We start from the raw sequence: 24,701 nt of genomic DNA, 5'->3' as shown, positions 1-24,701 counted from the left end.
TATTGTTTTCCCCAGGACACAAGAGATGCAGAGGACGAAGGTGATCCCAAACGCTGTGTGGCGCAGCGTACAGGACCACTCAGAGGGCCGGCCAATGAAAGTAAGAGAACACAGAAAGCACAGAGTCAAGGAGAAGAGCAGCAGGAAGCTCAGCTCAGAGTTGTTGGCCCTGACGATGGGGGTGTCCTTATGAATTGAAAACACAACAGCTACCAGAGTAGTAACACCGGACCCCAGTAAAGAGAAAAACACCAGAACTATGCCCATCATTTCTTCATAGGAGAGGAATTCAACTGGTTTCAACACACAGCGGTCCCTTTTTTCATTTGACCAATAATCCAAGTCACATCGATAGCAGCCGTTAGAATCTGTAAGGAGATTAGAACGTCATTCATTCCATGAATCAGTGTGTCATGTGTTTTTCCACATCTATTAGTCTTGTTGGGCAGTGACAGAGCTTGAAAGTATTGCAGGTAGCCCTAAATGCATTATATATTACCTGTGATGTTACTGATCTCTCCCTCCGCACATGGTACACAGTCATAACAGCATACAGGCTTTCCTTTCTGTACAGCCTTACGAGTGCCTGTGGGACAGCTCTCACTGCACACCCCTGCAGGTGCCTGTAGAGAAATACAACACGTCTGAATAATGGTGTATTTTATATAAATAAACGTGCAGAAATATTTTAATGTCACTACTTGTGGAAGTTATATTACCAATACAAAACAAGACAATTGAGATAGACTATGTGGATTATGTAAACATTATAGAATGCATGTTTTACATTTGCAGTGGTTTGAGGTTTGCATGTGTTATGCTTTTGCAACATAGTCAACATGTATTTAGTCCTACCTCTGCCTGGCCCCCTGCCCAGACCAGTTTTCCCTTGTTGAAGGTAATGCGCTGTTCAGGGGGCATCGAAGAATCATACAGCCCCACAGCATGGAACTGCAGGGTCCCATTCTCCTCCTGCTGCCAGTTCACTAGGTCGTAGCACGCCACCACATCTCCGTTAGCATCGAACCAGATCTCCTCTCCTGTCTTTACTCTAAACCTCACCTCCTTCAGGTACTGTAGCACCTGCTCAACAAAATGGAGAGAGACAGAGTGAGACAGACAGACAGACAGACAGACAGACAGACAGATAGACAGACAGACAGACAGACAGACAGAAACACACAGAGAGACACATAGAGAGACAGCTAGAGTGGGATGATTCATATGATATGTTATTTATGTTTTGTTGAATCTGGAGCTTGCTCACCTGCTGTGATGTGTAGACTGGTATGTTGCCGCTGTCTGTGTCATTCTTTAAGTCTGTCAGTAGGTTGTGTAGAGCGTGTGCAATGGCATATACAGCTGTGTAAACTTTACTCGATATTCTCAGCTCTGACACGTCTGTGTATTGGTTCTTCAGCTTTGCTAAGCTCTCTGTTCCTGTGCACAGCGTGCTGCTGCCCCCCTCGAAGGAGCACTGGAACACAGACTCCCAGAACTCCCTGAGCAGGGTGTTGTCTGGCGCCTGGGAGGGGTGCACCTTGTCTAGGAACCCCTCCAGACCATCCAGCCTGGCATTCCTGATGGCAAAGCCCACCGCCCCCCTCAGAAAGCCGTAGGCCTTGTTATCCGCCAGCAGTCTGGCTGTGATCCAGGACTCGCTGCCCACCCACTGCAGCCCTGGGTCTCCCTCCAGAGCCAACTCGTTCAGCAGGGGGATGAGGTCCCCCAAGGTCAAGAACAGTACCACCACCCTGGCTGTGGCCTTCCTGATCACCTTGACGACTTCCAGGTGCTTCTCTCGGGAGTCTGTGCGGTGGATAGACTCTTGGTACTCTACACAGACCCCTTCATGCCACGCTGCCTCCATGAATGTGGCCATGCCGTTGTTTCCATAGTCATTGTTGCTGTTCACCACTCCCACCCAGTTCCATCCAAAGTGTTTGACCAGCTTTGCCAGGGCTCTGCTCTGGTAGAAGTCACTGGGGATGGTTCTGAAGAAGGAGGGGAACTTTTTTCTGTTACTCAGACAAGCACAGGTGGCAAAGTGGCTGATCTGTGTGGAAGAAACGGGGAGATTTGAAATGATCTTTCATACATAGCTGACATTGATTGTACTACCTCTATAGAGCCCAAACCAGAAGGTGTCTCACCACAGGGATGCTGAATGGTCCGACCAGGGATGATATTCCGATGGTGGATGTGGAGCTTGACTCCCCTATAATGCCCAACACGGCGGGAGATCTGGAGCAGGAGGAGGGGTCTCCCAGACTGTCCCCAGGTCCAGGGCTGTTCATCAGGGCCAGAGCTGAGTGGATGCCCATTGTGGCAGAGCTGCAGGAGTCATAGACCTGGTAACCCAGAGACAGTCCTGGGAGCAGATCACTGCTGTTGTTGATCTCCTCCAGGGCAAAGATCAGGGTCTGTGCAAACTGGAACTCACGTGGGTTGAAACTGGACAGCGGTAAAAAAACAAAATTATATGTTAGTTGAAGCCAGGAATCTTATTTGTCACAAACACATATGCCAGCAAAACTGATATACTCGGTCGAGATGAGTTGAGTAGTGTTTAGTATAACAGAAACAATTTCTATACTTGTTTTGTCCAAAAATAAATTCACATATCATCTACAATAGTGCTATTAACCACTGCGCCTAATTTCAGTGAGAAAAAATTGATGAGAAATATTCCAAAAATGCTAACAGTACCCACAGACAGTTGTTTTTCAACACATACCTGATACAGGGTGTTTTCTCTGGTCTGGAGGTGAACGAATGGACCTTGAAGAGGGCATTCCTATGTATACCGAACACTGCCCCAATGTTCATGTCCCCCTCGGCAGACAGGAGAGGCAGAGCGGGTTGGCCCAGCAGAGAGCAGATTGGGGCTGGAGCAGCCATACCCCTCATCACCACCACCAGCAGCCAGAGAACCATGTCTGTTCTCAGTGCCATGCCAGCCTTCAGCAGGGCAGCTGTGTCTGTGAGGGCAGACAGAAGGGTTCTTCTTTTATAGAGGTGAAAGTGCCCCCTAAGACGCTGGAACTGCCAATACACTCCCTCTCAACAAGTGGGATGTGGTTCTAGTGTTTATTGTTTCCCCGGGGTACAGGATGAGAGAGGGAGGTGGGATAGTGACAGAGGCTGGGCTACGTTGCTAATATGAGCAAGCAGTGGATAGATAAGTGCAGGCTTCTGACATTGTGTATATAAAACATCATATCCATCATGCTTTTTCTAAAGTTTTTTTTGTATGCCAATTTAAAAACGAACATAAAACAAAAGAACAATTACATTTTATTTCAATCAAAAAATAAATGATATCTGTCATGACAATTTAAACACATACATAAAACAATAGAACAAGTACGGGATTAAAATAAATAATAATTGTTCTATTATTTTACGTGTGTGTTGAAATTGTTACACAAAATAAATAACATCTGGAAAAGCATGAAGCATATACATTTATATTTCCACAATGTCAGACGTCTGCATTTATCTATCCACTGTTTGCTCATATTAGCAACGTAGCCCAGCCTCTGTCAGTATCCCAACTCCTTATCTCATCATAGACAAGGTTTTTGTCCAGCTCACGGTTTGTCCTACGGACGTAACCTGATGGTCGCAAAGAAGGCCCTGATTGGTGACCCACTGATTCACATCACCGCTTGTTACTGTTGCAAGGCCCTGATTGGTGAACCACTGATCCAGCTCTTTGTCTTTGGTAATCCTAGGGACAAGCCCACACAGTGCTTTTAACATAGTGTTTTCAAACATATTTGACACACGTCAACAGACAGTAGCAGTCAAAAGTTTGGACACAACTACATATTCAAGGCTTTTTGTTTATTTTTACTATTTTCTACATTTTTGTAAAATATTGAAGACATCAAAACTATGAAATAACACATATGGAATCATGTAGTAAACAAAAAAGTGTTAAACAATATATTTTATTTGAGATTCTGTAACGGCAGTCTAAGTCGTCCTCCTCCTCAGACGAGGAGAGGCGAGAAGGATCTGAGGACCAATGTGCAGCGTGGTAATTTTCCATTATTTAATTAACACAAAACAAGACACTATACAAAATGACAAAACAAACTAACCGTCACAGTCCTAGCTGGTGCAGACAAAACACAAAGACAGGAAACCACAACCCACAATCCCCAACACAAAACAAGCCACCTATATATGATTCTCAATCAGGGACAACGATTGACAGCTGTCTCTGATTGAGAACCATATTAGGCTGAACACAGAAACAGACGAACTAGACACACAACATAGAATTCCCACCCAGCTCACGTCCTGACCAACACTAAACAAGCAAAACACATAAGAACTCTGGTCAGGACGTTACAGATTCTTCAAAGTAGCCAACATTTGCCAGTTGTTTCCTCTTCTGGCCGTTGTTTATTTGGCTCCCGAGTGTTTCAGCAGTCTAATGAACTGCATAACAGTGCAAGAGGTGTCACTACAGTCCCTGGTACGATTCCAGGCTATATCCCATCTGGCTGTTTTTGGGCGTCCCATAGGGCAGCGCACAATTGTCTCTGTGTTGTCTGAGGTAGGCTGTCTTTGTAAATAAGATTTTATTATTAAATGACTGTGTCAGGGCTTCAATAAGGTTTGAGTGCAGGAGTCAGGCGCAGAGAGCAGGGTAGTTCCAAAAGATGTGGATTTTTTATATTCCAAATACAACCAGAGAGACGGTCACGCCACACACACAAGGGCGCATAAAGTCCCAGTACCCACAAACAGGACGAAACTGAGCAGGAACTGATACCACAAGAATAAACGACCACCACAAACAGAAAAACAAGCCCGCACAAAAGCCGGCGGGCCAACTATTTCCAAGACGGCGTAGCAGTGTAGACATCTTTGTCCTGTCGTGTCCCGTGTCCCTTGTATATATCTTTTTACATCTTTTTCTTCGCATATCTTTTAAAAATACTTTCTTAAACCTCAACTTCTAAATACTCTCCTGCAACCCGCCTCACCCAATGTGGCGTGGATCTGCTTTTTTCTAAAGTATTTCTATTTACTTCTGATCTGGAATCCATCTACTGAAGATAGCCAGCTAACTGCCTACCAGCTATCAGTTAGCAAACCATTGCTAGCGGTCATCAGCTAACCTTTAGCTCGGAAAGCTCTCGCTAGTTCGAACAACGTGACTAAAACCAGAGCATAACGGACCTATTTCTCTCCATATCCCCGGATTCCTACCGCAAACTCTGAACATTTTCATCTGGATCTTCGCAACTAGCTAACCACAATCCCGGGTGACCACTCCTGGCTAGCGTCTCCATCCCGGAGCAGGCACCGGAGCAGGCACCAATTAGCCTGAAGCTAATTAGCCTGAAGCTAGGGCTCCTGTGCTACCACTGAAGCCCACTCCTGGGCTACAAGACCCGGACCCATTTACTGCCGGTACGGAGCACGGAACCCCGCCTATCCTCTACGACTGGAATACCGACATAATCTGCCCGGGGACTCCAACAGGCTCCTCAGGCGTGACGCCCACTGAAGGCCCATTCTGCTAACCTACTAGGCCTGTTAGCTACCTAGAGATACCTGGAACCCTACTAATTCCACGACTGGTCTATCGACGTCACCGCACGAAGAGGCAAAAACAGACTTCCCCCCCATCGCGACGTCCCCCAAAGGCTAACTTGCCTGCCCCGGTCTGCTAACTGCTAGCTTATCTTGCAGCTAGCGCAGCTAGGAAGCTAGCACCAGTTAGCAAACACAATTCTGCAATTCACAACCTCTCTTTCGCCATCGCTATCCGGCTTGGATTCTCTGTCGACACGACCACGTCTGGTTTGCAGACGTGCCCTCAACCGGCCTCCGTCTGAGCAGACCCCCTCCGTCTGAGCAGACCACCCCCCCGGGCTACTAACTTTAAACGCGTGCTAGCTTAGTGGAGGCCTCACTACTCCATCTACGGCTGCCCCCTGGACACTATGATCACTTGGCTACATAGCTGATGCCTGCTTGACTGTCCATTAATTCACGGTACTCCATTCTGTTTATTTGTGTTTTATCTGTCGGCTCTGTGCCTTAACTCAGGATCTGTGTGTAGTTAATCCGACCCTCTCTGCCCAGTCGTCGCCATTTTTACCTTCTGTTGCTGTGTTAGCTGACTAGCTGCTGTTATTTCACCTGCTGTTTTAGCTAGCTCTCCCAATCATGACCTGCAATCACTTTATGCCTTATTGTATGTCTCTCTCTAATATCAATATGCCTTACATACTGTTGTTCAGGCTAGTTATCATTGTTTTGGCTTGCAATGGACCCCGTAGTTCCACTCTCCGTACCTCTGATACCTCCTTTGTCCCACCCCCCACGCATGCGGTGACCTCACCCATTGAGACCAGCATGTCCAGAGATACAACCTCTCTTATCATCACCCAGTGCCTGGGCTTGCCTCCGCTGTACCCGTGCACCACCATACCCTGGTCTGCACATTATGCCCAGAATCTATTCTACCACGCCCATAAATCTGCTCCTTTTATTCCTTGTCCCCAACGCTCTAGGCGACCAGTTTTGATAGCCTTTAGCCGCACCCTCATTCTACTACTCCTCTGTTCCTCGGGTGATGTGGAGGTAAACCCAGGCCCTGCATGTCCCCAGTCACCCTCATTTGTTGACTTCTGTGATCGAAAAAGCCTTGGCCTCATGCATGTCAACATCAGAAGCCTCCTCCCCAAGTTTGCCTTACTCACCGCTTTAGCACACTCTGCCAACCCTGATGTCCTTGCCGTGTCTGAATCCTGGCTTAGGAAGGCCACCAAAAACTCTGAGATTTCCATACCCAACTATAACACTTTCCGTCAAGATAGAACTGCCAAAGGGGGAGGAGTTGCAATCTACTGCAGAGATAGCCTGCAAAGTTCTGTCATACTTTCCAAGTCTATGCCCAAACAGTTCAAACTTCTAATTTTAAAAATTAATCTCTCTAGAAATAAGTCTCTCACTGTTGCCGCCTGCTACCGACCCCCCTCAGCTCCCAGCTGTGCCCTGGACACCATCTGTGAATTGATCGCTCCCCATCTAGCTTCAGAGTTTGTTCTGTTAGGTGACCTAAACTGGGATATGCTTAACACCCCGGCAGTCCTACAATCTAAGCTTGATGCCCTCAATCTCACACAAATCATCAAGGAACCCACCAGGTACAACCCTAAATCCGTAAACATGGGCACCCTAATAGACATTATCCTGACCAACTCGCCCTCCAAATACACCTCTGCTGTCTTCAATCAAGATCTCAGCGATCACTGCCTCATTGCCTGTATCCGCCACGGGTCCACGGTCAAACGACCACCCCTCATCACTGTCAAACGCTCCCTGAAACACTTCTGCGAGCAGGCCTTTCTAATCGACCTGGCCCGTGTACCCTGGAAGGATATTGACCTCATCCCGTCAGTCGAGGATGCCTGGTCATTCTTTAAAAGTTACTTCCTCACAATATTAGACAAGCATGCTCCGTTCAAAAAATGCAGAACCAAGAACAGATATAGCCCTTGGTTCACTCCAGACCTGACTGCCCTCGACCAGCACAAAAACATCCTGTGGCGAACTGCAATAGCATCGAAGAGCCCCCGTGATATGCAACTGTTCAGGGAAGTCAGGAACCAATACACGCAGTCAGTCAGGAAAGCAAAGGCCAGCTTTTTCAAGCAGAAATTTGCATCCTGTAGCTCTAACTCCAAAAAGTTCTGGGATACTGTAAAGTCCATGGAAAACAAGAGCACCTCCTCCCAGCTGCCCACTGCACTGAGGCTAGATAACACGGTCACCACTGATAAGTCCGTGATAATCGAAAACTTCAACAAACATTTCTCAATGGCTGGCCATGCCTTCCACCTGGCGACTCCAACCTTGGCCAACAGCCCCGCCCCCCCGCTGCTACTCGCCCAAGCCTCCCCAGCTTCTCCTTTACCCATATCCAGATAGCAGATGTTCTGAAAGAGCTGGAAAACCTGGACCTATACAAATCAGCTGGGCTTGACAATCTGGGCCCGCTATTTCTGAAACTGTCCGCTGCTATTGTCGCACCCCCTATTACCAGCCTGTTCAACCTCTCCTTCGTATCATCTGAGATCCCCAAGGATTGGAAAGCTGCCGCTGTCATCCCCCTCTTCAAAGGGGGAGACACCCTGGACCCAAACTGTTACAGACCTATATCCATCCTGCCCTGCCTAGCTAAGGTCTTCGAAAGCCAAGTCAACAAACAGATCACTGACCATCTCGAATCCCACCGTACCTTCTCCGCTGTGCAATCCGGTTTCCGAGCCGGTCACGGGTGCACCTCAGCCACGCTCAAGGTACTAAACGATATCATAACCGCCATCGATAAAAGACATTACTGTGCAGCCGTCTTCATCGACCTGGCCAAGGCTTTCGACTCTGTCAATCACCATATTCTTATCGGCAGACTCAATAGCCTCGGTTTTTCTAATGACTGCCTTGCCTGGTTCACCAACTACTTTGCAGACAGAGTTCAGTGTGTCAAATCGGAGGGCATGTTGTCCGGTCCTCTGGCAGTCTCTATGGGGGTACCACAGGGTTCAATTCTCGGGCCGACTCTTTTCTCTGTATACATCAATGATGTTGCTCTTGCTGCGGGCGATTCCCTGATCCACCTCTACGCAGACGACACCATTCTGTATACTTCCGGCCCTTCCCTGGACACTGTGCTATCTAACCTCCAAACGAGCTTCAATGCCATACAACACTCCTTCCGTGGCCTCCAACTGCTCTTAAACGCTAGTAAAACCAAATGCATGCTTTTCAACCGTTCGATGCATGCACCCGCACGCCCGACTAGCATCACCACCCTGGACGGTTCCGACCTAGAATATGTGGACATCTATAAGTACCTAGGTGTCTGGCTAGACTGCAAATTCTCCTTCCAGACTCATATCAAACATCTCCAATCCAAAATCAAATCTAGAGTCGGCTTTCTATTCCGGAACAAAGCCTCCTTCACTCACGCCGCCAAACTTACCCTAGTAAAACTGACTATCCTACCGATCCTCGACTTCGGCGATGTCATCTACAAAATAGCTTCCAATACTCTACTCAGCAAACTGGATGCAGTTTATCACAGTGCCATCCGTTTTGTTACTAAAGCACCTTATACGACCCACCACTGCGACCTGTATGCCCTAGTCGGCTGGCCCTCGCTACATGTTCGTCGTCAGACCCACTGGCTCCAGGTCATCTACAAGGCTATGCTAGGCAAAGTGCCGCATTATCTCAGTTCACTGGTCACGATGGCTACACCCACCCGTAGCACGCGCTCCAGCAGGTGTATCTCACTGATCATCCCTAAAGCCAAAACCTCATTTGGACGCCTTTCCTTCCAGTTCTCTGCTGCCTGCGACTGGAACGAATTGCAAAAATCTCTGAAGTTGGAGACTTTTATCTCCCTCAACAACTTTAAAAATCTGCTATCTGAGCAGCTAACCGATCGCTGCAGCTGTACATAGTCCATCTGTAAACCACCCACCCAATTTACCTACCTCACCCCCATACTGCTTTTATTTATTTTACTTTTCTGCACTTTTGCACACCAGTATCTCTTCTTGCACATGATCATCTGATGATTTATCACTCCAGTGTTAATCTGCTAAATTGTAATTATTCGATTTATTGCCTACCTCATGCCTTTTGCACACATTGTATATAGATTCTCTTTTTTCTACCATGTTATTGACTTGTCTATTGTTTACTCCATGTGTAACTCTGTGTTGTTGTCTGTTCACACTGCTATGCTTTATCTTGGCCAGGTCGCAGTTGCAAATGAGAACTTGTTCTCAACTAGCCTACCTGGTTAAATAAAGGTGAAATAAAAAAAATAAAAAATAAAATAAACTGGGGTTAACCTGTTTGGGCTGCAAGGGGCAGTATTGAGTAGCCAGACAAAATGTGTCCATTTCAAACGGCCTCGTACTCAGTTCTTGCTCGTACAATATGCATATTATTATTACTATTGGATAGAAAACACTCTCTAGTTTCTAAAACCGTTTGAATTATTTCTCTGAGTGAAACAGAACTCATTTTGCACAACATTTCCTGACCCGGAAGTGGAAAGTCTGAAATCGATGCTCTGTTCTTCTTCCTGCCTATAAATGGGCACAAGACTTATTAGTATAAATGCACGTCATACACCTTCCTCTGGGTGTCAAGAGGCTGTGAGAGACGAAATTAGTTTATTATCTTGGTTTGAGTTGGAACACATCATCTTGGAATGACGTGTCCACCATTTTCGGTACTCTGAAGTGCGCGAGCTGGACAGTGGAATTGCCTTTTGTTTAGCTGCCGTTATAGGCGACTACAATCTCCAGCTTTGATTTTATTTGATACATGTCACCATATCATCGTAAAGTATGTTTTTTCAATATGGTTTCATCAGATTATTGTAATTTTTTCGGGAGTTTTGCCATGTTCCGTTCTCTTCCGTTTGTTGACATGGAGAGTGTCGTGCCACCCGGCTAGCGCGCTTGCTAAATGAAGAGGGAAAGTGTCCGTTCTGAATCCAAACAACGACTGTTCTGGACAAAGGACACCTTGTCCAACATTCTGATGAAAGATCAGCAAAAGTAAGACCCAATTTATGATGTTATCTCATATATCTGTCGTAGTCGCCGGCGCCCAAGTGTTTCTGGCTATTGTGCTAAGCTAATATAACGCTACATTTTTTTTTCGCTGTAAAACACTTAATAAATCGGAAATATTGTCTGGAATCACAAGATGCCTGTCTTTCATTTGCTGTACACTATGTATTTTTCAGAAATGTTTTATGATGAGTAATTAGGTATTTGACGTTGGTGTCTGTAAGTTTTATGGCTGCTTTCGGTGCAATTTTTGACACTAGCTGCAATGTAAACTATGATTTATACCTGAAATATGCACATTTTTCTAACAAAACATATGCTATACAATAAATATATTATCAGACTGTCATCTGATGAAGTTGTTTCTTGGTTAGTGGCTATTTATATCTTTATTTGGTCGAATTTGTGATAGCTATTGATGGAGTAAAAAACTGTTGGAGTAAAAAAAGTGTCTTTTGCTAACGTGGTTAGCTAATAGATTTACATATTGTGTCTTCACTGTAAAACATTTTAAAAATCTGACATGTTGGATGGATTCCCAAGATATGTACCTTTCATATGCTGTATTGGACTTGTTAATGTGTGAAAGTAAAATATTTAAAAAATATATATTTTGAATTTCGCGCCCTCCACTTGAGCTGGCTGTTGTCATAAGTGTACCGGCGTCGGACTGCACCATAAGAAGTTAAATAGCCCACAACCAAACCTAAACACGAAACAGGTGCAACAAATCAGACACAACTAAATGAAACAGAAAAGGGGATCGGTGGCAGCTAGTAGTTCGTCCGAACAGGAAGAGGCACCATCTTCCGCGGGATTTGTGACAGACTGGCCTAGAGTTAATTAGCCGACAACTTCCGGTGAAAATGGAGGGCGCGCAATTCAAATAATATTCGTAAAATGTAACATTAACGAACATATGAGTGTCTTACATACCTGAAGGGAACATTTTGACATTTGCCATATGGTTGATGAGAAACTCCATATTGCAAATGTATGGTCCCTTACTAGACGTCCGCGAACGTTTGTAAAATTTGCGGACGGCTGCAGGCCGTGCACAGTGGCAAGATCTTCCGGGATGTCATCGAACTAAGGCTCTCGGACATTCGGTTCCGTTTTATAACATTTTCAAATTTTGGTCATTTTTCCTCTGTCCCGGTAAATCCCACCAGAGGGCGAATGAAATCATATTGCAAATGTACAAAACATCACCAATCACGACGTGACCTTTTCTCCTAAACAGAAAATACTTTGAAGACGAAACTTGGTGAGCATAGGTTTGGCATAATGGGCAGTTGGCCCCGAACAAGATGGTGTCGAGGCCTCAACGCTTTTTGAGTTATGGCCATTTTTCTGGGATTAAAGGTCAAAAACGAAAATAGAACGCTAATTTGACCCCTTCACGCCAAAGTACATGAACCTAGGGTGTCAGGAAAAAAAGAACCAGCCATTTATCTATCGTAATTTAAGAGAAATCGTACATTGTACAATTGGTGTTGTTCAAAAAAAGGTGGGTTGTTTTTCAAAAAAGTTACAGATCCAGTTGCAGCGTGTTCTGACTAGTCTTTTTTAAGTGTTTCGGAGCTCAGCGAGATTTGTGATTTTCTGTGATTTTCTGAAATAACACACACTCATTCAAGCCTCTGTAAATAAGTAAGTTCTTAACCTGTTGAGGACAGAGGGCGCTGTTTTCACTTTGGGGGAAAATCGTGCCCAATTTAAATGGCCTCGTACTCAATTCACTCAAAGCCACTTCAAGTGCAGGGCGCGAAATTCAAAATATATATTTTTTTATTATTTAACTTTCATACATTAACAAGTCCAATACAGTAAATGAAAGGTACACATCTTGTGAATCCAGCCAACATGTCCGATTTTTAAAATGTTTTACAGCGAAAACAGCACGTATATTTATGTTAGCTCACCACCAAATACAAAAAAGGACAGACGTTTTTCACAGCACAGGTAGCATGCACAAAGCCAAGCTAACTAACCAAGAACCAACCAAACTAACCAACAAACAACTTCATCAGATGACAGTCTTATAACATGTTATACAATAAATCTATGTTTTGTTCGAAAAATGTGCATATTTCAGGTATAAATCATAGTTTTACATTGCAGCTACAATCAGAAATTACACCGAAAGCAGCCAGAATAATTACAGACACCAACGTCAAATACCTAATTACTCATCATAAAACATTTCTGAAAAATACATGGTGTACAGCAAATGAAAGACAGGCATCTTGTGATTCGAGCCAATATTTCCGAATTATTAAGTGTTTTACAGCGAAAACACAATATAGCGTTATATTAGCTTACCACAATAGCCAGAAACACATGCCATTTCCCAGTAGCAAAAGGTTAGCGATCGTAACAAACCAGTAAAAGATATATAATTTTTGACTAACCTTGATATTCTTCATCAGATGACAGTCCTATAACATTAGGTTATACATACACTAATGTTTTGTTCGAAAATGTGCATATTTAGAGCTGAAATCAGTGGTTTGTCACGATCGTGTGGGGGAGAGACGGACCAAAACGCAGCATTTGGAAAATAAGCCATCTTCCTTTTATTGAGAAGATGGAAAAACGAAACAAAAACACTTACAAACTAACCAAAACAATAAACGACCGTGAAGCTAATAAACGTAGTGCACATACACAGGATACAAACGTTCAGACATAGACAATTACCCACAACAAACTAAAGCCTATGGCTACCTTAAATATGGCTCCCAATCAGAGACAACAGAAATCAGCTGTCTCTAATTGGGAACCCATTCAGGCAACCATAGACTTTCCTAGACAACTACACCCAACATAGACACAGCTAGACACATTCACTCAACACTAACCCATACACTACACCCAACACCCCCTTTACCATATAACCACCTAAAACCGACAAAACACAAAACATTCCCCCGTGTCACACCCTGACCTAACTAAAATAATAAAGAAAACAAAGAATACTAAGGCCAGGGCGTGACATGGTTATACATTCCGCTAACGTAGCTACTATTTCCCACAACGTTCGGATATTTTTCTGACACTTTTTCTGACATACATATTCTGACCAAATAGCTATTCATAAACATAACTAAAAAATACATGTTGTATAGGAAATGATAGATCCATTAGTTCTTAATGAAATCGCAGTGTTAGAATTCTAAAAAATAACTTAATTACGACATCCAGCTTCGGTATAGATGAGTACCCAAACGTTGGGCGCCGACGACTAGTTCACATGCACGACAGATATATGAAATAGCATCATAAAATGTTTCTTACTTTTGCTGATCTTTCATCAGAATGTTGGACAAGGGGTCCTTTGTCCAGAACAGTCGTTGTTTGGATTTAGAACAGCCACTTTCCCTCTCGATTTAGCAAGCGCACTAGCCAAGTGGCATGAATCGCTCCATCGTCAACAAAGTCAGAGAACGGAACACGTCAAAACTCCCGAAAAAATTTCAATAATCTGATTAAACTATATTGAAAAAACATACTTTACGATGATATGGTCACATGTATCAAATAAAATCAAAGCCGGAGATAGTAGTCGCCTATAACGGCAGCTAAACAGAAGGCAAATCCAGGTACCGCCTCGCGCTCTCCAGAAAACCGGAAATGGGGGACACGTCATACAAAGAGCTTGTATTCCACTTCAGACCAAGATAAACACTAAATTTCTTCTCTCACCGCCTCTTGACATCCAGGGGAAGGTGTATGACGTGCATGTATACTCATACGTATCATGCCCATTTATAGGCAGGAAGTAGAACAGAGCATTGTTTTCAGATTTTCCACTTCCTGGTCAGGAAGTTAGGGCCAAATGAGTTCTGTTTGACTCACAGATATAATTCAAACGGTTTTAGAAACTAGAGAGTGTTTTCTATCCAATAGTAATAATAATATGCATATTGTATGAGCAAGAATTGAGTACGAGGCCGTTTGAAATGGGCACCTTTTATCTGGCTACTCAATATTCCCCTGCAGCCCAAACAGGTTAACCAAAGAACACAGATCAGGACCTGTATGAAAGTGAATGCCAGAACACTGAGTCTCTGCTGTGGAGGACCAAACCATTTCATGACATTACTGGCTGGAAGTGTAGCTCTGAAGGCCATCAACACTACTATTGTTTTCCCCAGTACACAAGAGATGCAGAGGACGAAGGTGATGCCAAACGCTGTTTGACGCAGCACACAGGACCACTCAGAGGGCCGGCCAATGAAAGTAAGAGAACACATAAAACACAGCGTCAAGGAGAAGAGCAGCACGAAGCTCAGCTCAGAGGTGTTTGGGTCTGACGATGCGAGTATGTCTGTATTGGAAGAATATCAGTGCTATTGTCATTGTCAGACACCCACCAAACACAGATAAGGCTACCAAAGTATAACCTTGAGTTCGCTGATGGTGATGTATTCCATCCCTTTCAAATTGCAGTTATCCCCCTCTTCGTTTGACTTTTTGCACATGTCACTGCATCTGAACGCATTAACAATTGTATTATGTACAGTGAGTACATCTTTAGATAGACCAGTAAAGTGCTGACTGAGATTTTTCCCAACATAAACATGATGAAGGCTAGCATAAAAGCTATGAGTCCTGAGGTCTCACTTGTGTTGTTGCTGATCAGTCGGCACAGGCGATGCAGTTGAAGCAGCAGACAGGTTTCTTCTTAACGAAGGCCCTGCTGGTCCCTGGCAGACAGCTCTCCCTGCAGATAGACCTGGGTAAATGGAACACACAGACACACTTTAAACCAAGGGATCCCTCATATTTAGTCACAATCACACACAACCATACATTATTCTTTAATACAAAACGTTCACTGTAAATAGACCTGGCCTAAAGGAGCACAGTTACACACAAAGCCATTCAGAACAGTTACACAGACCATCTCCCTAACAGGTCCTTACCTCATGCCAATGGCCTGCCCAGACAGCACTCAAACTGCTGGCTCTCTAGCTGTGAGGTGTCATAGTAGCCAATGGTCTCAAACAAGATGTACCCTATGTTATCCATCTGCCAGTTGACCAGGGCGTAGACCTCCGATGGGTCCCCCTGCACATCAAATAACACCCTCTCACCTTACTGACCAGGACGTAACCATCAAATAACACCCTCTCACCTTGATGACCAGGACGTAGCCATCAAATAACACCCTCTCACCTTGATGACCAGGACGTAGCCATCAAATAACACCCTCTCACCTTGCTGACCAGGCCTTAGCCATCAAATAACACCCTCTCACCTTGCTGACCAAGACGTAGCCATCAAATAACACCCTCTCACCTTGCTGACCAGGACGTAATCATCAAATAACAGCCTCTCACCTTGCTGACCAGGCCTTAGCCATCAAATTACACCCTCTCACCTTGCTGACCAGGACGTAGACATCAATAACACCCTCTCACCTTACTGACCAGGCCTTAGCCATCAAATAACACCCTCTCACCTTACTGACCAGGCCTTAGCCATCAAATAACACCCTCTCACCTTGCTGACCAGGACGTAGACATCAATAACAGCCTCTCACCTTGCTGACCAGGCCTTAGCCATCAAATAACACCCTCTCACCATGCTGACCAGGACGTAACCATCAAATAACAGCCTCTCACCTTGCTGACCAGGACGTAACCATCAAATAACAGCCTCTCACCTTGCTGACCAGGCCTTAGCCATCAAATAACACCCTCTCACCTTGCTGACCAGGACGTAACCATCAAATAACAGCCTCTCACCTTGCTGACCAGGACGTAACCATCAAATAACACCCTCTCACCTTGCTGACCAGGCCTTAGCCATCAAATAACACCCTCTCACCTTGCTGACCAGGACGTAACCATCAAATAACAGCCTCTCACCTTGCTGACCAGGACGTAACCATCAAATAACACCCTCTCACCTTGCTGACCAGGCCTTAGCCATCAAATAACACCCTCTCACCTTGCTGACCAGGACATAACCATCAAATAACACCCTCTCACCTTGCTGACCAGGCCTTAGCCATCAAATAACACCCTCTCACCTTGCTGACCAGGACGTATCCGTCAATAACACCCTCTCACCTTGCTGACCAGGGTGTAGACATCAAATACCACCCTCTCACCTTCCTGACCAGGCCTTAGCCATCAAATAACACCCTCTCACCTTGCTGACCAGGCCTTAGCCATCAAATAACACCCTCTCACCTTGCTGACCAGGCCTTAGCCATCAAATAACAACCTCTCACCTTGCTGACCAGGCCTTAGCCATCAAATAACACCCTCTCACCTTCCTGACCAGGCCTTAGCCATCAAATAACACCCTCTCACCTTCCTGACCAGGCCTTAGCCATCAAATAACACCCTCTCACCTTGCTGACCAGGCCTTAGCCATCAAATAACACCCTCTCACCATGCTGCCCAGGCCGTAACCATCAAATAACACCCTCTCACCTTGCTGACCAGGCCTTAGCCATCAAATAACACCCTCTCACCTTGCTGACCAGGCCTTAGCCATCAAATAACACCCTCTCACCTTGCTGACCAGGCCTTAGCCATCAAATAACACCCTCTCACCTTGCTGACCAGGCCGTAACCATCAAATAACACCCTCTCACCTTCCTGACCAGGGTGTAGCCATCAAATAACACCCTCTCACCATGCTTAGTGGTGAAATTCACCTGGGTGAGGTAATGCAACACCTGGAGGTCTTTTAAACACAATCTTGCTTTTTCCACTGACCTCGCAACACAGGCTACAGGTGTTATTTATTGTCTTAGTAAAGCCACAGTGTTACAGGCTACAGACATTATTTGTTGGTTTAGTAAAGCCACAGTTTCACAGGCTACAGACGTTATTTGTTGGCTTAGTAAAGCCACAGATTTACAGGCTACAGGTGTTATTTGTTGGTTTAGTAAATCAACTCTCAGGTATGAAGGTAAGACCCAGATGCAGACACGCCGAATTAACAATGGTTTATTAATCCAGAGGGGCAGGCAATAGGCTGGTAAAGTCAGGCAGGGGTCAGTAAACAAGAGGTGGGGCAACGGTACCGGATGGCAGGCAGGCTCAGGGTCAGGGTAGGCAGAGGTCAATAATCCAGAGGTGGGGCAAAGGTACAGGTCGACAGGCAGGCTAAGGGACAGGCAGAGTTGTCAGGCAGGCGGGATCAGAGTCAGGACAGGCAAGGGTCAAAACCAGGAGGGCGAGAAAAAAAGAGACTGGGAAAAGCAGGAGCTGAGACCTAAAATGCTGGTTGACTTGACAAACAAGACGAACTGGCAAGATACAAACAGAGAACACAGGTATAAATACACAGGGGATAATGGGGAAGGTGGACGACACCTGGAGGGGGGTGGAGACAATCACAAAGACAGGTGAAACAGATCAGGGTGTGACAGCCACAGAGTTTCAGGCTAAAGGTGTAATTTTTTGGCTTTGTTACCATAGTCACTGTTGGTTCTGATGGCCCCCACGCAAGTCCAGCCAAAGTGTTTGACCAGCTGGGCCACGGCCCTGCTCATATAGAGGTCACTAGAAATGGTTCTTAAGTATGAAGGGTATTGCCTTCTGTTACTCAGACAAGCACAGCTGGCTGAATGACTGAGCTGGAAGACAAAAAAAAAAACACAAGACAGTTCATTTTAATTCCAGCACATAGGCAAGACAGTATTTTCACATAGTATCATCTATGCCCTTCTCTCGTAGTAATGCATATAGACAGACACTCCCTGACTCACCACTGGTATGTGGAAGGGTTCCATGGTATGCACCATGCCAGACACTCCCTGACTCACCACTGGTATGAGGAAGGGCTCCACGGTGCGTGCCATGCCTATTTTGGAGGTGGTGCTCTCCCCTATGACAGCGTGTACGGTGGTCGGGCTTGGTTCAGCTCTGTGGCCCCTCCTCATATCCGTTTATCAGAGCCAGGGACGCCCGCACAGAGGGCGAGGCACGAGTTAAAAGGATCCTGTAGGCCAGAGACAACCCTGGCAGCAGCTCTGAGCTGTTATTGATCTCCACTATGGCAAAGATCATGTTCAGGTTGTACTGGAGCTCACCTGGGTCCAGCCTGCAAAGAGGAGATCTAGTACTGTCACTTCAGTTTTAGGCAGTGAAATCCCAGGCAGATACAGATGGTTTTCAACACTTTTTAAAATGTGATTAGTCTTACTCTGTGATCATACATGTTTGTATATGTGAAAAAGAGACGTTAAAGCAATAACTGTTTTTCAACACTTTCTTACCGTTCACACTGGAAGTTTCCTGGGTTGACCTGCAGAGTTGGATTCACACTGACTGGGTTTTGGTGAAAGGAGAAAATGTCTCCTATGTTGATGTCTCCCTCCTTTGAGAACTGTGACAGTTATATTGTTCCATAAGGTCTGCACACAGGCTCCCCAGCCTTAGCTGTGACTGTTAGTGGAGTGATCACCAGGAGTTCTTCCAGCTGCGGTGTCTCACATGTTAGGGTCCTGACAGCCCTCCATCTGGACCTCTTTCTATGTTACCGTTAATGATGGGTGTGATGCTCTAGGAGATTATCCCTCTCGTAGTGTGGGTGCTATGCTTTGGCAAAGCAGGTGGGGTCAAATCCTGTCTGGTTGGCCCTGTCCGGGGGTATCGTAGGACAGGGCCACAGTGTTCCCATCACCCGGCCTGTCTCAGCCTCCAGTATCTATGCTGCAATAGTCTATGTGCTGGGGGGCTAGGTTCAGTCTGTCCTATCTGGTGAAATTCTCCTGTCTTATCTGATGTCTAATTCTCCGATCTCTCTCTCTCTCTCTCTCTCTCTCTTCACTCCCCTCCCGGAGGACCTGAGCCCTTGGACCATGCCTCAGAACTACCTGGCCCGATGACTCCTGGCTGTCCCTAGTCCACCTGGTCGTGCTGCTGCTCCAGTTTCAACTGTTCTGCCTGCGGCTATGGAACCCTGACCTGTTCACCGAACATTGTACCTTTTCCCGGACCTGCTGTTTTGGACTCTCTCTCTCTTTCTCTAACGCACCTGCAGTCTCAATCTATGAAAGATCGACTATGAAAAGCAATCTGACATTTACTCCTGAGGTGCTGACCTGTTGCACCCTCTACAACCACTGATTATTATTTGACCCTGCTGGTCATCTATGAACATTTGAACATCTTGAAGAACCATCTGGCCTTAATGGCCATGTACTCTTATAATCTCAATCCGGCACAGCCAGAAGAGCACTGTCCACCCCTCAGAGCCTGGTTCCTCTCTAGGTTTACTAGGGATTTGCCTTGCTAGGGAGTTTTTCCTAGCCACGCTGCTTCTATATAAAAATAAATAACTGTGCTTCTCCAAGCATGCACTTCGTATAGCCTAGGATTATAGCCTACAGTATGGATCATTTGATTGAGACCACACTAAACAGCCTATAGACACACTTGCTGTTGCGCGCAGTGCAGAGAATCAGAGATGAGGGGCGGCATCGGGCACACATGGAGATATAGCCTAATAAGCAACTCATTCTAAAACATCTACAAATATTGTCAACAATAACAAATTACAGGACCCTCTTCTGGACTAGACAAAAAAAATACTAAAACCTCCCCTTGAATTAAATTTAAACCTTTTTCCACCAGATCCCCGTTCCATAAATTACATTATTGTGATTTTGCATGACTTTTCCCCATTATGTGTTTTTTTGTATTTTTCTCTGGTTTAAGTAATATGATATAACACTTTGGACCAAATATACAGAAAAGCAACCCAAAACTGGAGGCCAAAATGGCAAATATCTCCACAGCTACAGTGAACTTCCCAGGAGAGCTGACATAAGCTGGGATAAAGGTGATCCAGACTGCACAGAATATGAGCATGCTGAAGGTGATGAATTTGGCCTCATTGAAGTTATCAGGCAGCTTTCGAGCCATAAAAGCCAGCACAAAGCACAAGAGAGCCAGGAGTCCTATATACCCCAACACAGCCCAGAAACCAATAGCTGAACCCACATCACACTCTAGAATGACCTTTTCAGTGGCGTGGGCTGTGTTTTTGACTGGGACTGAAGGGGCGAGAGCTAACCAGAGGACACATATAACCACCTGTAGGAGGGTACAGCTGAACACACTGATTCTCTGGAGAGGAATAGAGCACTGGGGAACTGTATTGCCTGGCATTGTGGCCTGGAAAGCTATCACCACCGCTATGGTCTTCGCCAGGACGCAGGACATACACAGAGCAAAGGTTATCCCAAACGCTGTGTGGCGTAGCATACAGGACCACTCAGAGGGCCGGCCAATGAAAGTAAGAGAACAAAGAAAACACAGAGTCAAGGAGAAGAGCAGCAGGAAGCTCAGCTCAGAGTTGCTGGCCTTGACGAGCGGAGTCTCTCGGAAGCAAAAGAAGATCAATGACACCACTATGGTTAAACACGCTCCGACCAATGAGATTGCAGCCAGGAGGATTCCCATGGTTTCGTCAAATGAGAGAAATTCCACCACCTTTGGGACACAGCGACTCTTGTCTCCGTTGGACCAGTATTCCAGGGAACACTGTGTGCATTTAGCTGAATCTACAAGGAAAACACTAATGTCAGAACCCTGATCTATAGTCAAGTCGTGTAATATATTCTAGAAGTTAACACATTCTACATTTGATGTATCTTTTTGGTCAGTGGATTTAGTTAGTATCAGTCAGAGCGACATCAGAGGCCGCTAGTGTTCCCCAGAACAAAAATAAATGTTGCTTAGGGCTCCCAGAAGGCTACACTCTTGGAAAAAACATAATATCTATTCTCTAAAGGGATTCTTCGGCGGTCCCCATAGGAGAACCCTTTCAAGAACCCTTTTTGGTTCCAGGTAGAACCATTTTGGGTTCCATATAAAACCTTTTCCATAGAGGGTTCTACATGGAACACAAAATAGTTCTACCTTGGAACCAAAAAGGTTCTACCTGGATCCAAAAAGGGTTATCCTATGGGGACACCCGAAGAACCCTTTTGGAACCCTTTTTTCTAAGAGTATAGGGCTGGCGGTGGTATCAGTTGTCTCACCTGTTAGGTTGCTGATCTCTCCAGCAGCACACGGAATACAGGAAAAACAGCAGACTGGCATTCCTTTGATCTCTGCTTGGCGGAACCCTGGGAGGCAGCTGTCACTGCACACAGACCGAGGCCTCTGAAACACAATACAACACCTGCTCACTCCCTCTCCCTGTCTCTCTCTCTCCTTAATCCTTCACTCACATTATTAAACCCATTGGTTACACAATCATTCATTTCATTCTCACAGTATGTGCCAACAGATTTCTCCCATCAATTAAAATATATTTAATGTCATTATCTGTATTTTTTTTAAAGTACCTGTACTTGCTACCATGTGTTTTCTGTGTAACTGTGTACCTTTAAGGGATTGCCAGCCCATACTATCTGTATCCCATTCATGGCAAACTGGTTTCCTTTAGGGAGAGAAGCATTGTAATTCCCCACGGTGACAAACACAATCTCTCCTGCCTGGTCTCTCTGCCAGTTCACCAGCTCATAGATGGCTGTGGGGTCTCCGTTCTCATCAAAATAAACTCTCTCCCCAGACTTCATGGTGAAGTTTACGTCTCGCAGGTATCTCAACACCTGCAAGAGGTAAAATAATCACATGTACTTATAGTGTAAAATACATAGGCATCACTGTCCCCATAGGAGAATGCTTTTTGGTTCAAGGTTAGAATCATTTTTGGTTCCAGCTAGAAACCTTTGGGTTCCATGTAGAACCCTCTATGGAAAATGTTTTATATGGAACCCAAAATGGTTCTACCTGGAACCCAAAATGGTTCTACCTGGAACCCAAAGTATTCTACTTGAAACCAAAAAGTGTTCCTCAAAGGGTTCTCCTATGGGGACAGCTGAATAACCCTTTAGGTTCTAGATAGCACCTTTTTTCTAAGACTGTAGAATTCAAGTACTTTAGAAATAACATTGTGTGATTGTATTTATTTGGCATTTTCATAAAACCTGTCAGTCAACTATCAAATCAGTTTAACAAAATTAATTGTTGATGGCCGATAGAGGTAGCCGCTCACCTGTCCTGGCTCAATGCTGTCTCTGTGTGCACAGTTCCTATTCCCACCTTGGCTTTCACCGTGCCTGCAGGTCAGCAGGTCATGTATGGAGTGGGCCACAGCATACACTGCCTTATACACATTATTAGAGAACCTCAGCTCGGAAGTGTCAGTAAAGGGGTTACTGACTTCCTCCAGTCTCTCAGACCCAGAGCACTGATTCTGCCTAGGCACACCGTCTTTCTCCTGCTGAGGGGAAAACCTGCAACTGAACGTGGTCTCCCAGAACTCTCTGAGCAGGGTGTTGTTTGGATCCTGGGCTGGACCGACCCGGAGCAGGAACTCTCTGAGGCCTGGGATCTTAGACTTACTGATGGTGAATCCCAGAGTGCCGCTGAGGACAGCAGAGCTCCTCCTAGTGGCCAGGCGATCAATACTTATCCAGGACTCACTGCCCACCCACTGCAGCCCGGTCAGGTTCTGGGCCAGTGCCTCCTCCAGCAATAAATCCATGTCCAACTGGGACAGAAAAGCCACCACAACCTTGGAGCTGGCCTTGCTGATCACCTCAACCACCCTGGCTATCTGCTCCCTGGGGTTGTTCCATAAGATAGCCTCAGAGTACTCTATACACACACCCTCCAGACCGGCAGCCTCCACGAAGGTCGCCATGCCGTTGTTGCCGTAGGCGTTGTCACTTCTAACAGCCCCCACCCAGGTCCAACCAAAGTATTTGACCAGTTGGGCCAGGGCTCTACTCTGGTAGAAGTCACTGGGGATGGTTCTGAAGAAGGAGGGGAACTCCTTTCTGTTACTCAGACACGCACAGGTGGCTAAGTGACTGATCTAGATAGAACAGGAGGAATAAGACAATAGTAATCATTTTTCATCAGCCAGTATTGTTCAACTTTATGTGTGACTTCATTACCACTGGTATTTGAAAAGCTCCTGTGGATCGTGACATCACAATAGTGGAGGAAGAATCAGAGGCACCGATGATGGCGTGGACTGCTGATTGGCCAGAGCAGGTCTTTCCCACCGTCCTCTCCTGACCGTTCATCAGAGCCATAACCGCACGCATGGAGGACAGAGTCGAGCCACAACTATCATATATCCTGTAGCCAATAGAGATGTTGGGGAGCAGAGAACTGCTGTTATTGATCTCTTCGATGGCGAAGATCATGGTGTGAGCTAAATGAAAATCTATGAGGTTCATGCTGCGGAAACAAAATGGGTAAAAATAGCATTGCATTAGGTTCGTCTGGTTGAAGATGTGAAACTGCAGAAATGACCATGGTCTGATTTCATTGTCAGGTTTAGTTCTTCTTTGAATCTTAAGATTCCAATCTTCTTTTCTATTTGTCAAAAAAAAAATGGTCAAGTCAATGACACACAAATCCATCACAGAGACTGGGTGACTGTGAAAGAGCTTACCTGGAGCAGGTGAGAGGAGGTGGTGTGTCTGTGAAAGAGAGCTTACCTGGAGCAGGTGAGAGGAGGTGGTGTGTCTGTGAAGGAGAGCTTACCTGTAGCAGGTGAGAGGAGGTGGTGTGTCTGTGAAGGAGAGCCGGGGCTCTGAGATTTCGGTGTGGATGGTAAAGGCTCCTCCTATAGTCACGTCTCCTTCTTTGGACAGCATAGGGAACTCTGGGCTCCCCAGTATCCGACAGAGAGCCTCCTCTCCCTCTGCCCAAAAGGCTCCTAACACCCCCATCAATACCACCCACAGCAGCTGCATCACACTCTCTCACACACCCTGTAAGAGGCCTCCTAACTGAATCATGGAAGACCTGACCTCCACCCCCTAAAATGTCTGGGTTTATACATGCTGGAGACTGTGACGCTTTCTTCTAAGCAAATCAGAGAAGGATGAGGTCATAAGGGCTGTGTTTTGGCTGTGCTACTTCCAAAATACACAACACAACTGTTTTATAACAAATACCCTGTATTACATATTTAAACTCCTGCATATTTAAGTTTGACCAATGTTGTTATACACATTTTCCTAGTGAGTGATAACGAATACAGGTTCTGTGTGTTTTTTTTTGTGTG

At 45.5% G+C, this 24,701-nt stretch overlaps 2 protein-coding genes across 2 annotated transcripts in view; both read right to left on the bottom strand.

The window, feature by feature from the left end:
- Positions 1-2,975, bottom strand: part of LOC129822426 (extracellular calcium-sensing receptor-like) — a 5,158-nt gene extending 2,183 nt beyond the window's left edge. The window contains exons 1-6 of the mRNA XM_055880707.1: positions 2,738-2,975; positions 2,154-2,454; positions 1,268-2,056; positions 856-1,086; positions 500-623; positions 1-368 (exon numbers count right to left, since the gene is read on the bottom strand). The exon at positions 1-368 is cut by the window's left edge and continues 2,183 nt beyond it. Coding sequence (XP_055736682.1) covers positions 1-368; positions 500-623; positions 856-1,086; positions 1,268-2,056; positions 2,154-2,454; positions 2,738-2,955 — 2,031 coding nt within the window. The 5' untranslated portion in view covers positions 2,956-2,975. The remainder of the gene's footprint in view (positions 369-499; positions 624-855; positions 1,087-1,267; positions 2,057-2,153; positions 2,455-2,737) is intronic.
- Positions 2,976-20,093: 17,118 nt separating this feature from the next.
- On the bottom strand, positions 20,094-24,387 carry LOC129822672 (extracellular calcium-sensing receptor-like). Its single transcript, XM_055881030.1, has 6 exons — positions 24,176-24,387; positions 23,578-23,866; positions 22,671-23,495; positions 21,997-22,224; positions 21,649-21,772; positions 20,094-21,168 (listed from the first exon to the last, which is right to left on the bottom strand). The coding sequence occupies exons 1-6, from the start codon at positions 24,385-24,387 to the stop codon at positions 20,258-20,260; spliced, it is 2,589 nt and encodes an 862-aa protein (XP_055737005.1). The 3' UTR covers positions 20,094-20,257.
- Between the last annotated feature and the right edge of the window lie 314 nt (positions 24,388-24,701).

The sequence above is a fragment of the Salvelinus fontinalis genome, chromosome 24 (assembly GCF_029448725.1).
Source record: "Salvelinus fontinalis isolate EN_2023a chromosome 24, ASM2944872v1, whole genome shotgun sequence".
Lineage (NCBI taxonomy): Eukaryota > Metazoa > Chordata > Actinopteri > Salmoniformes > Salmonidae > Salvelinus > Salvelinus fontinalis.
Note: the sequence above shows the minus strand (reverse complement) of the source record. Positions and strands in the feature narration are given on the sequence as shown.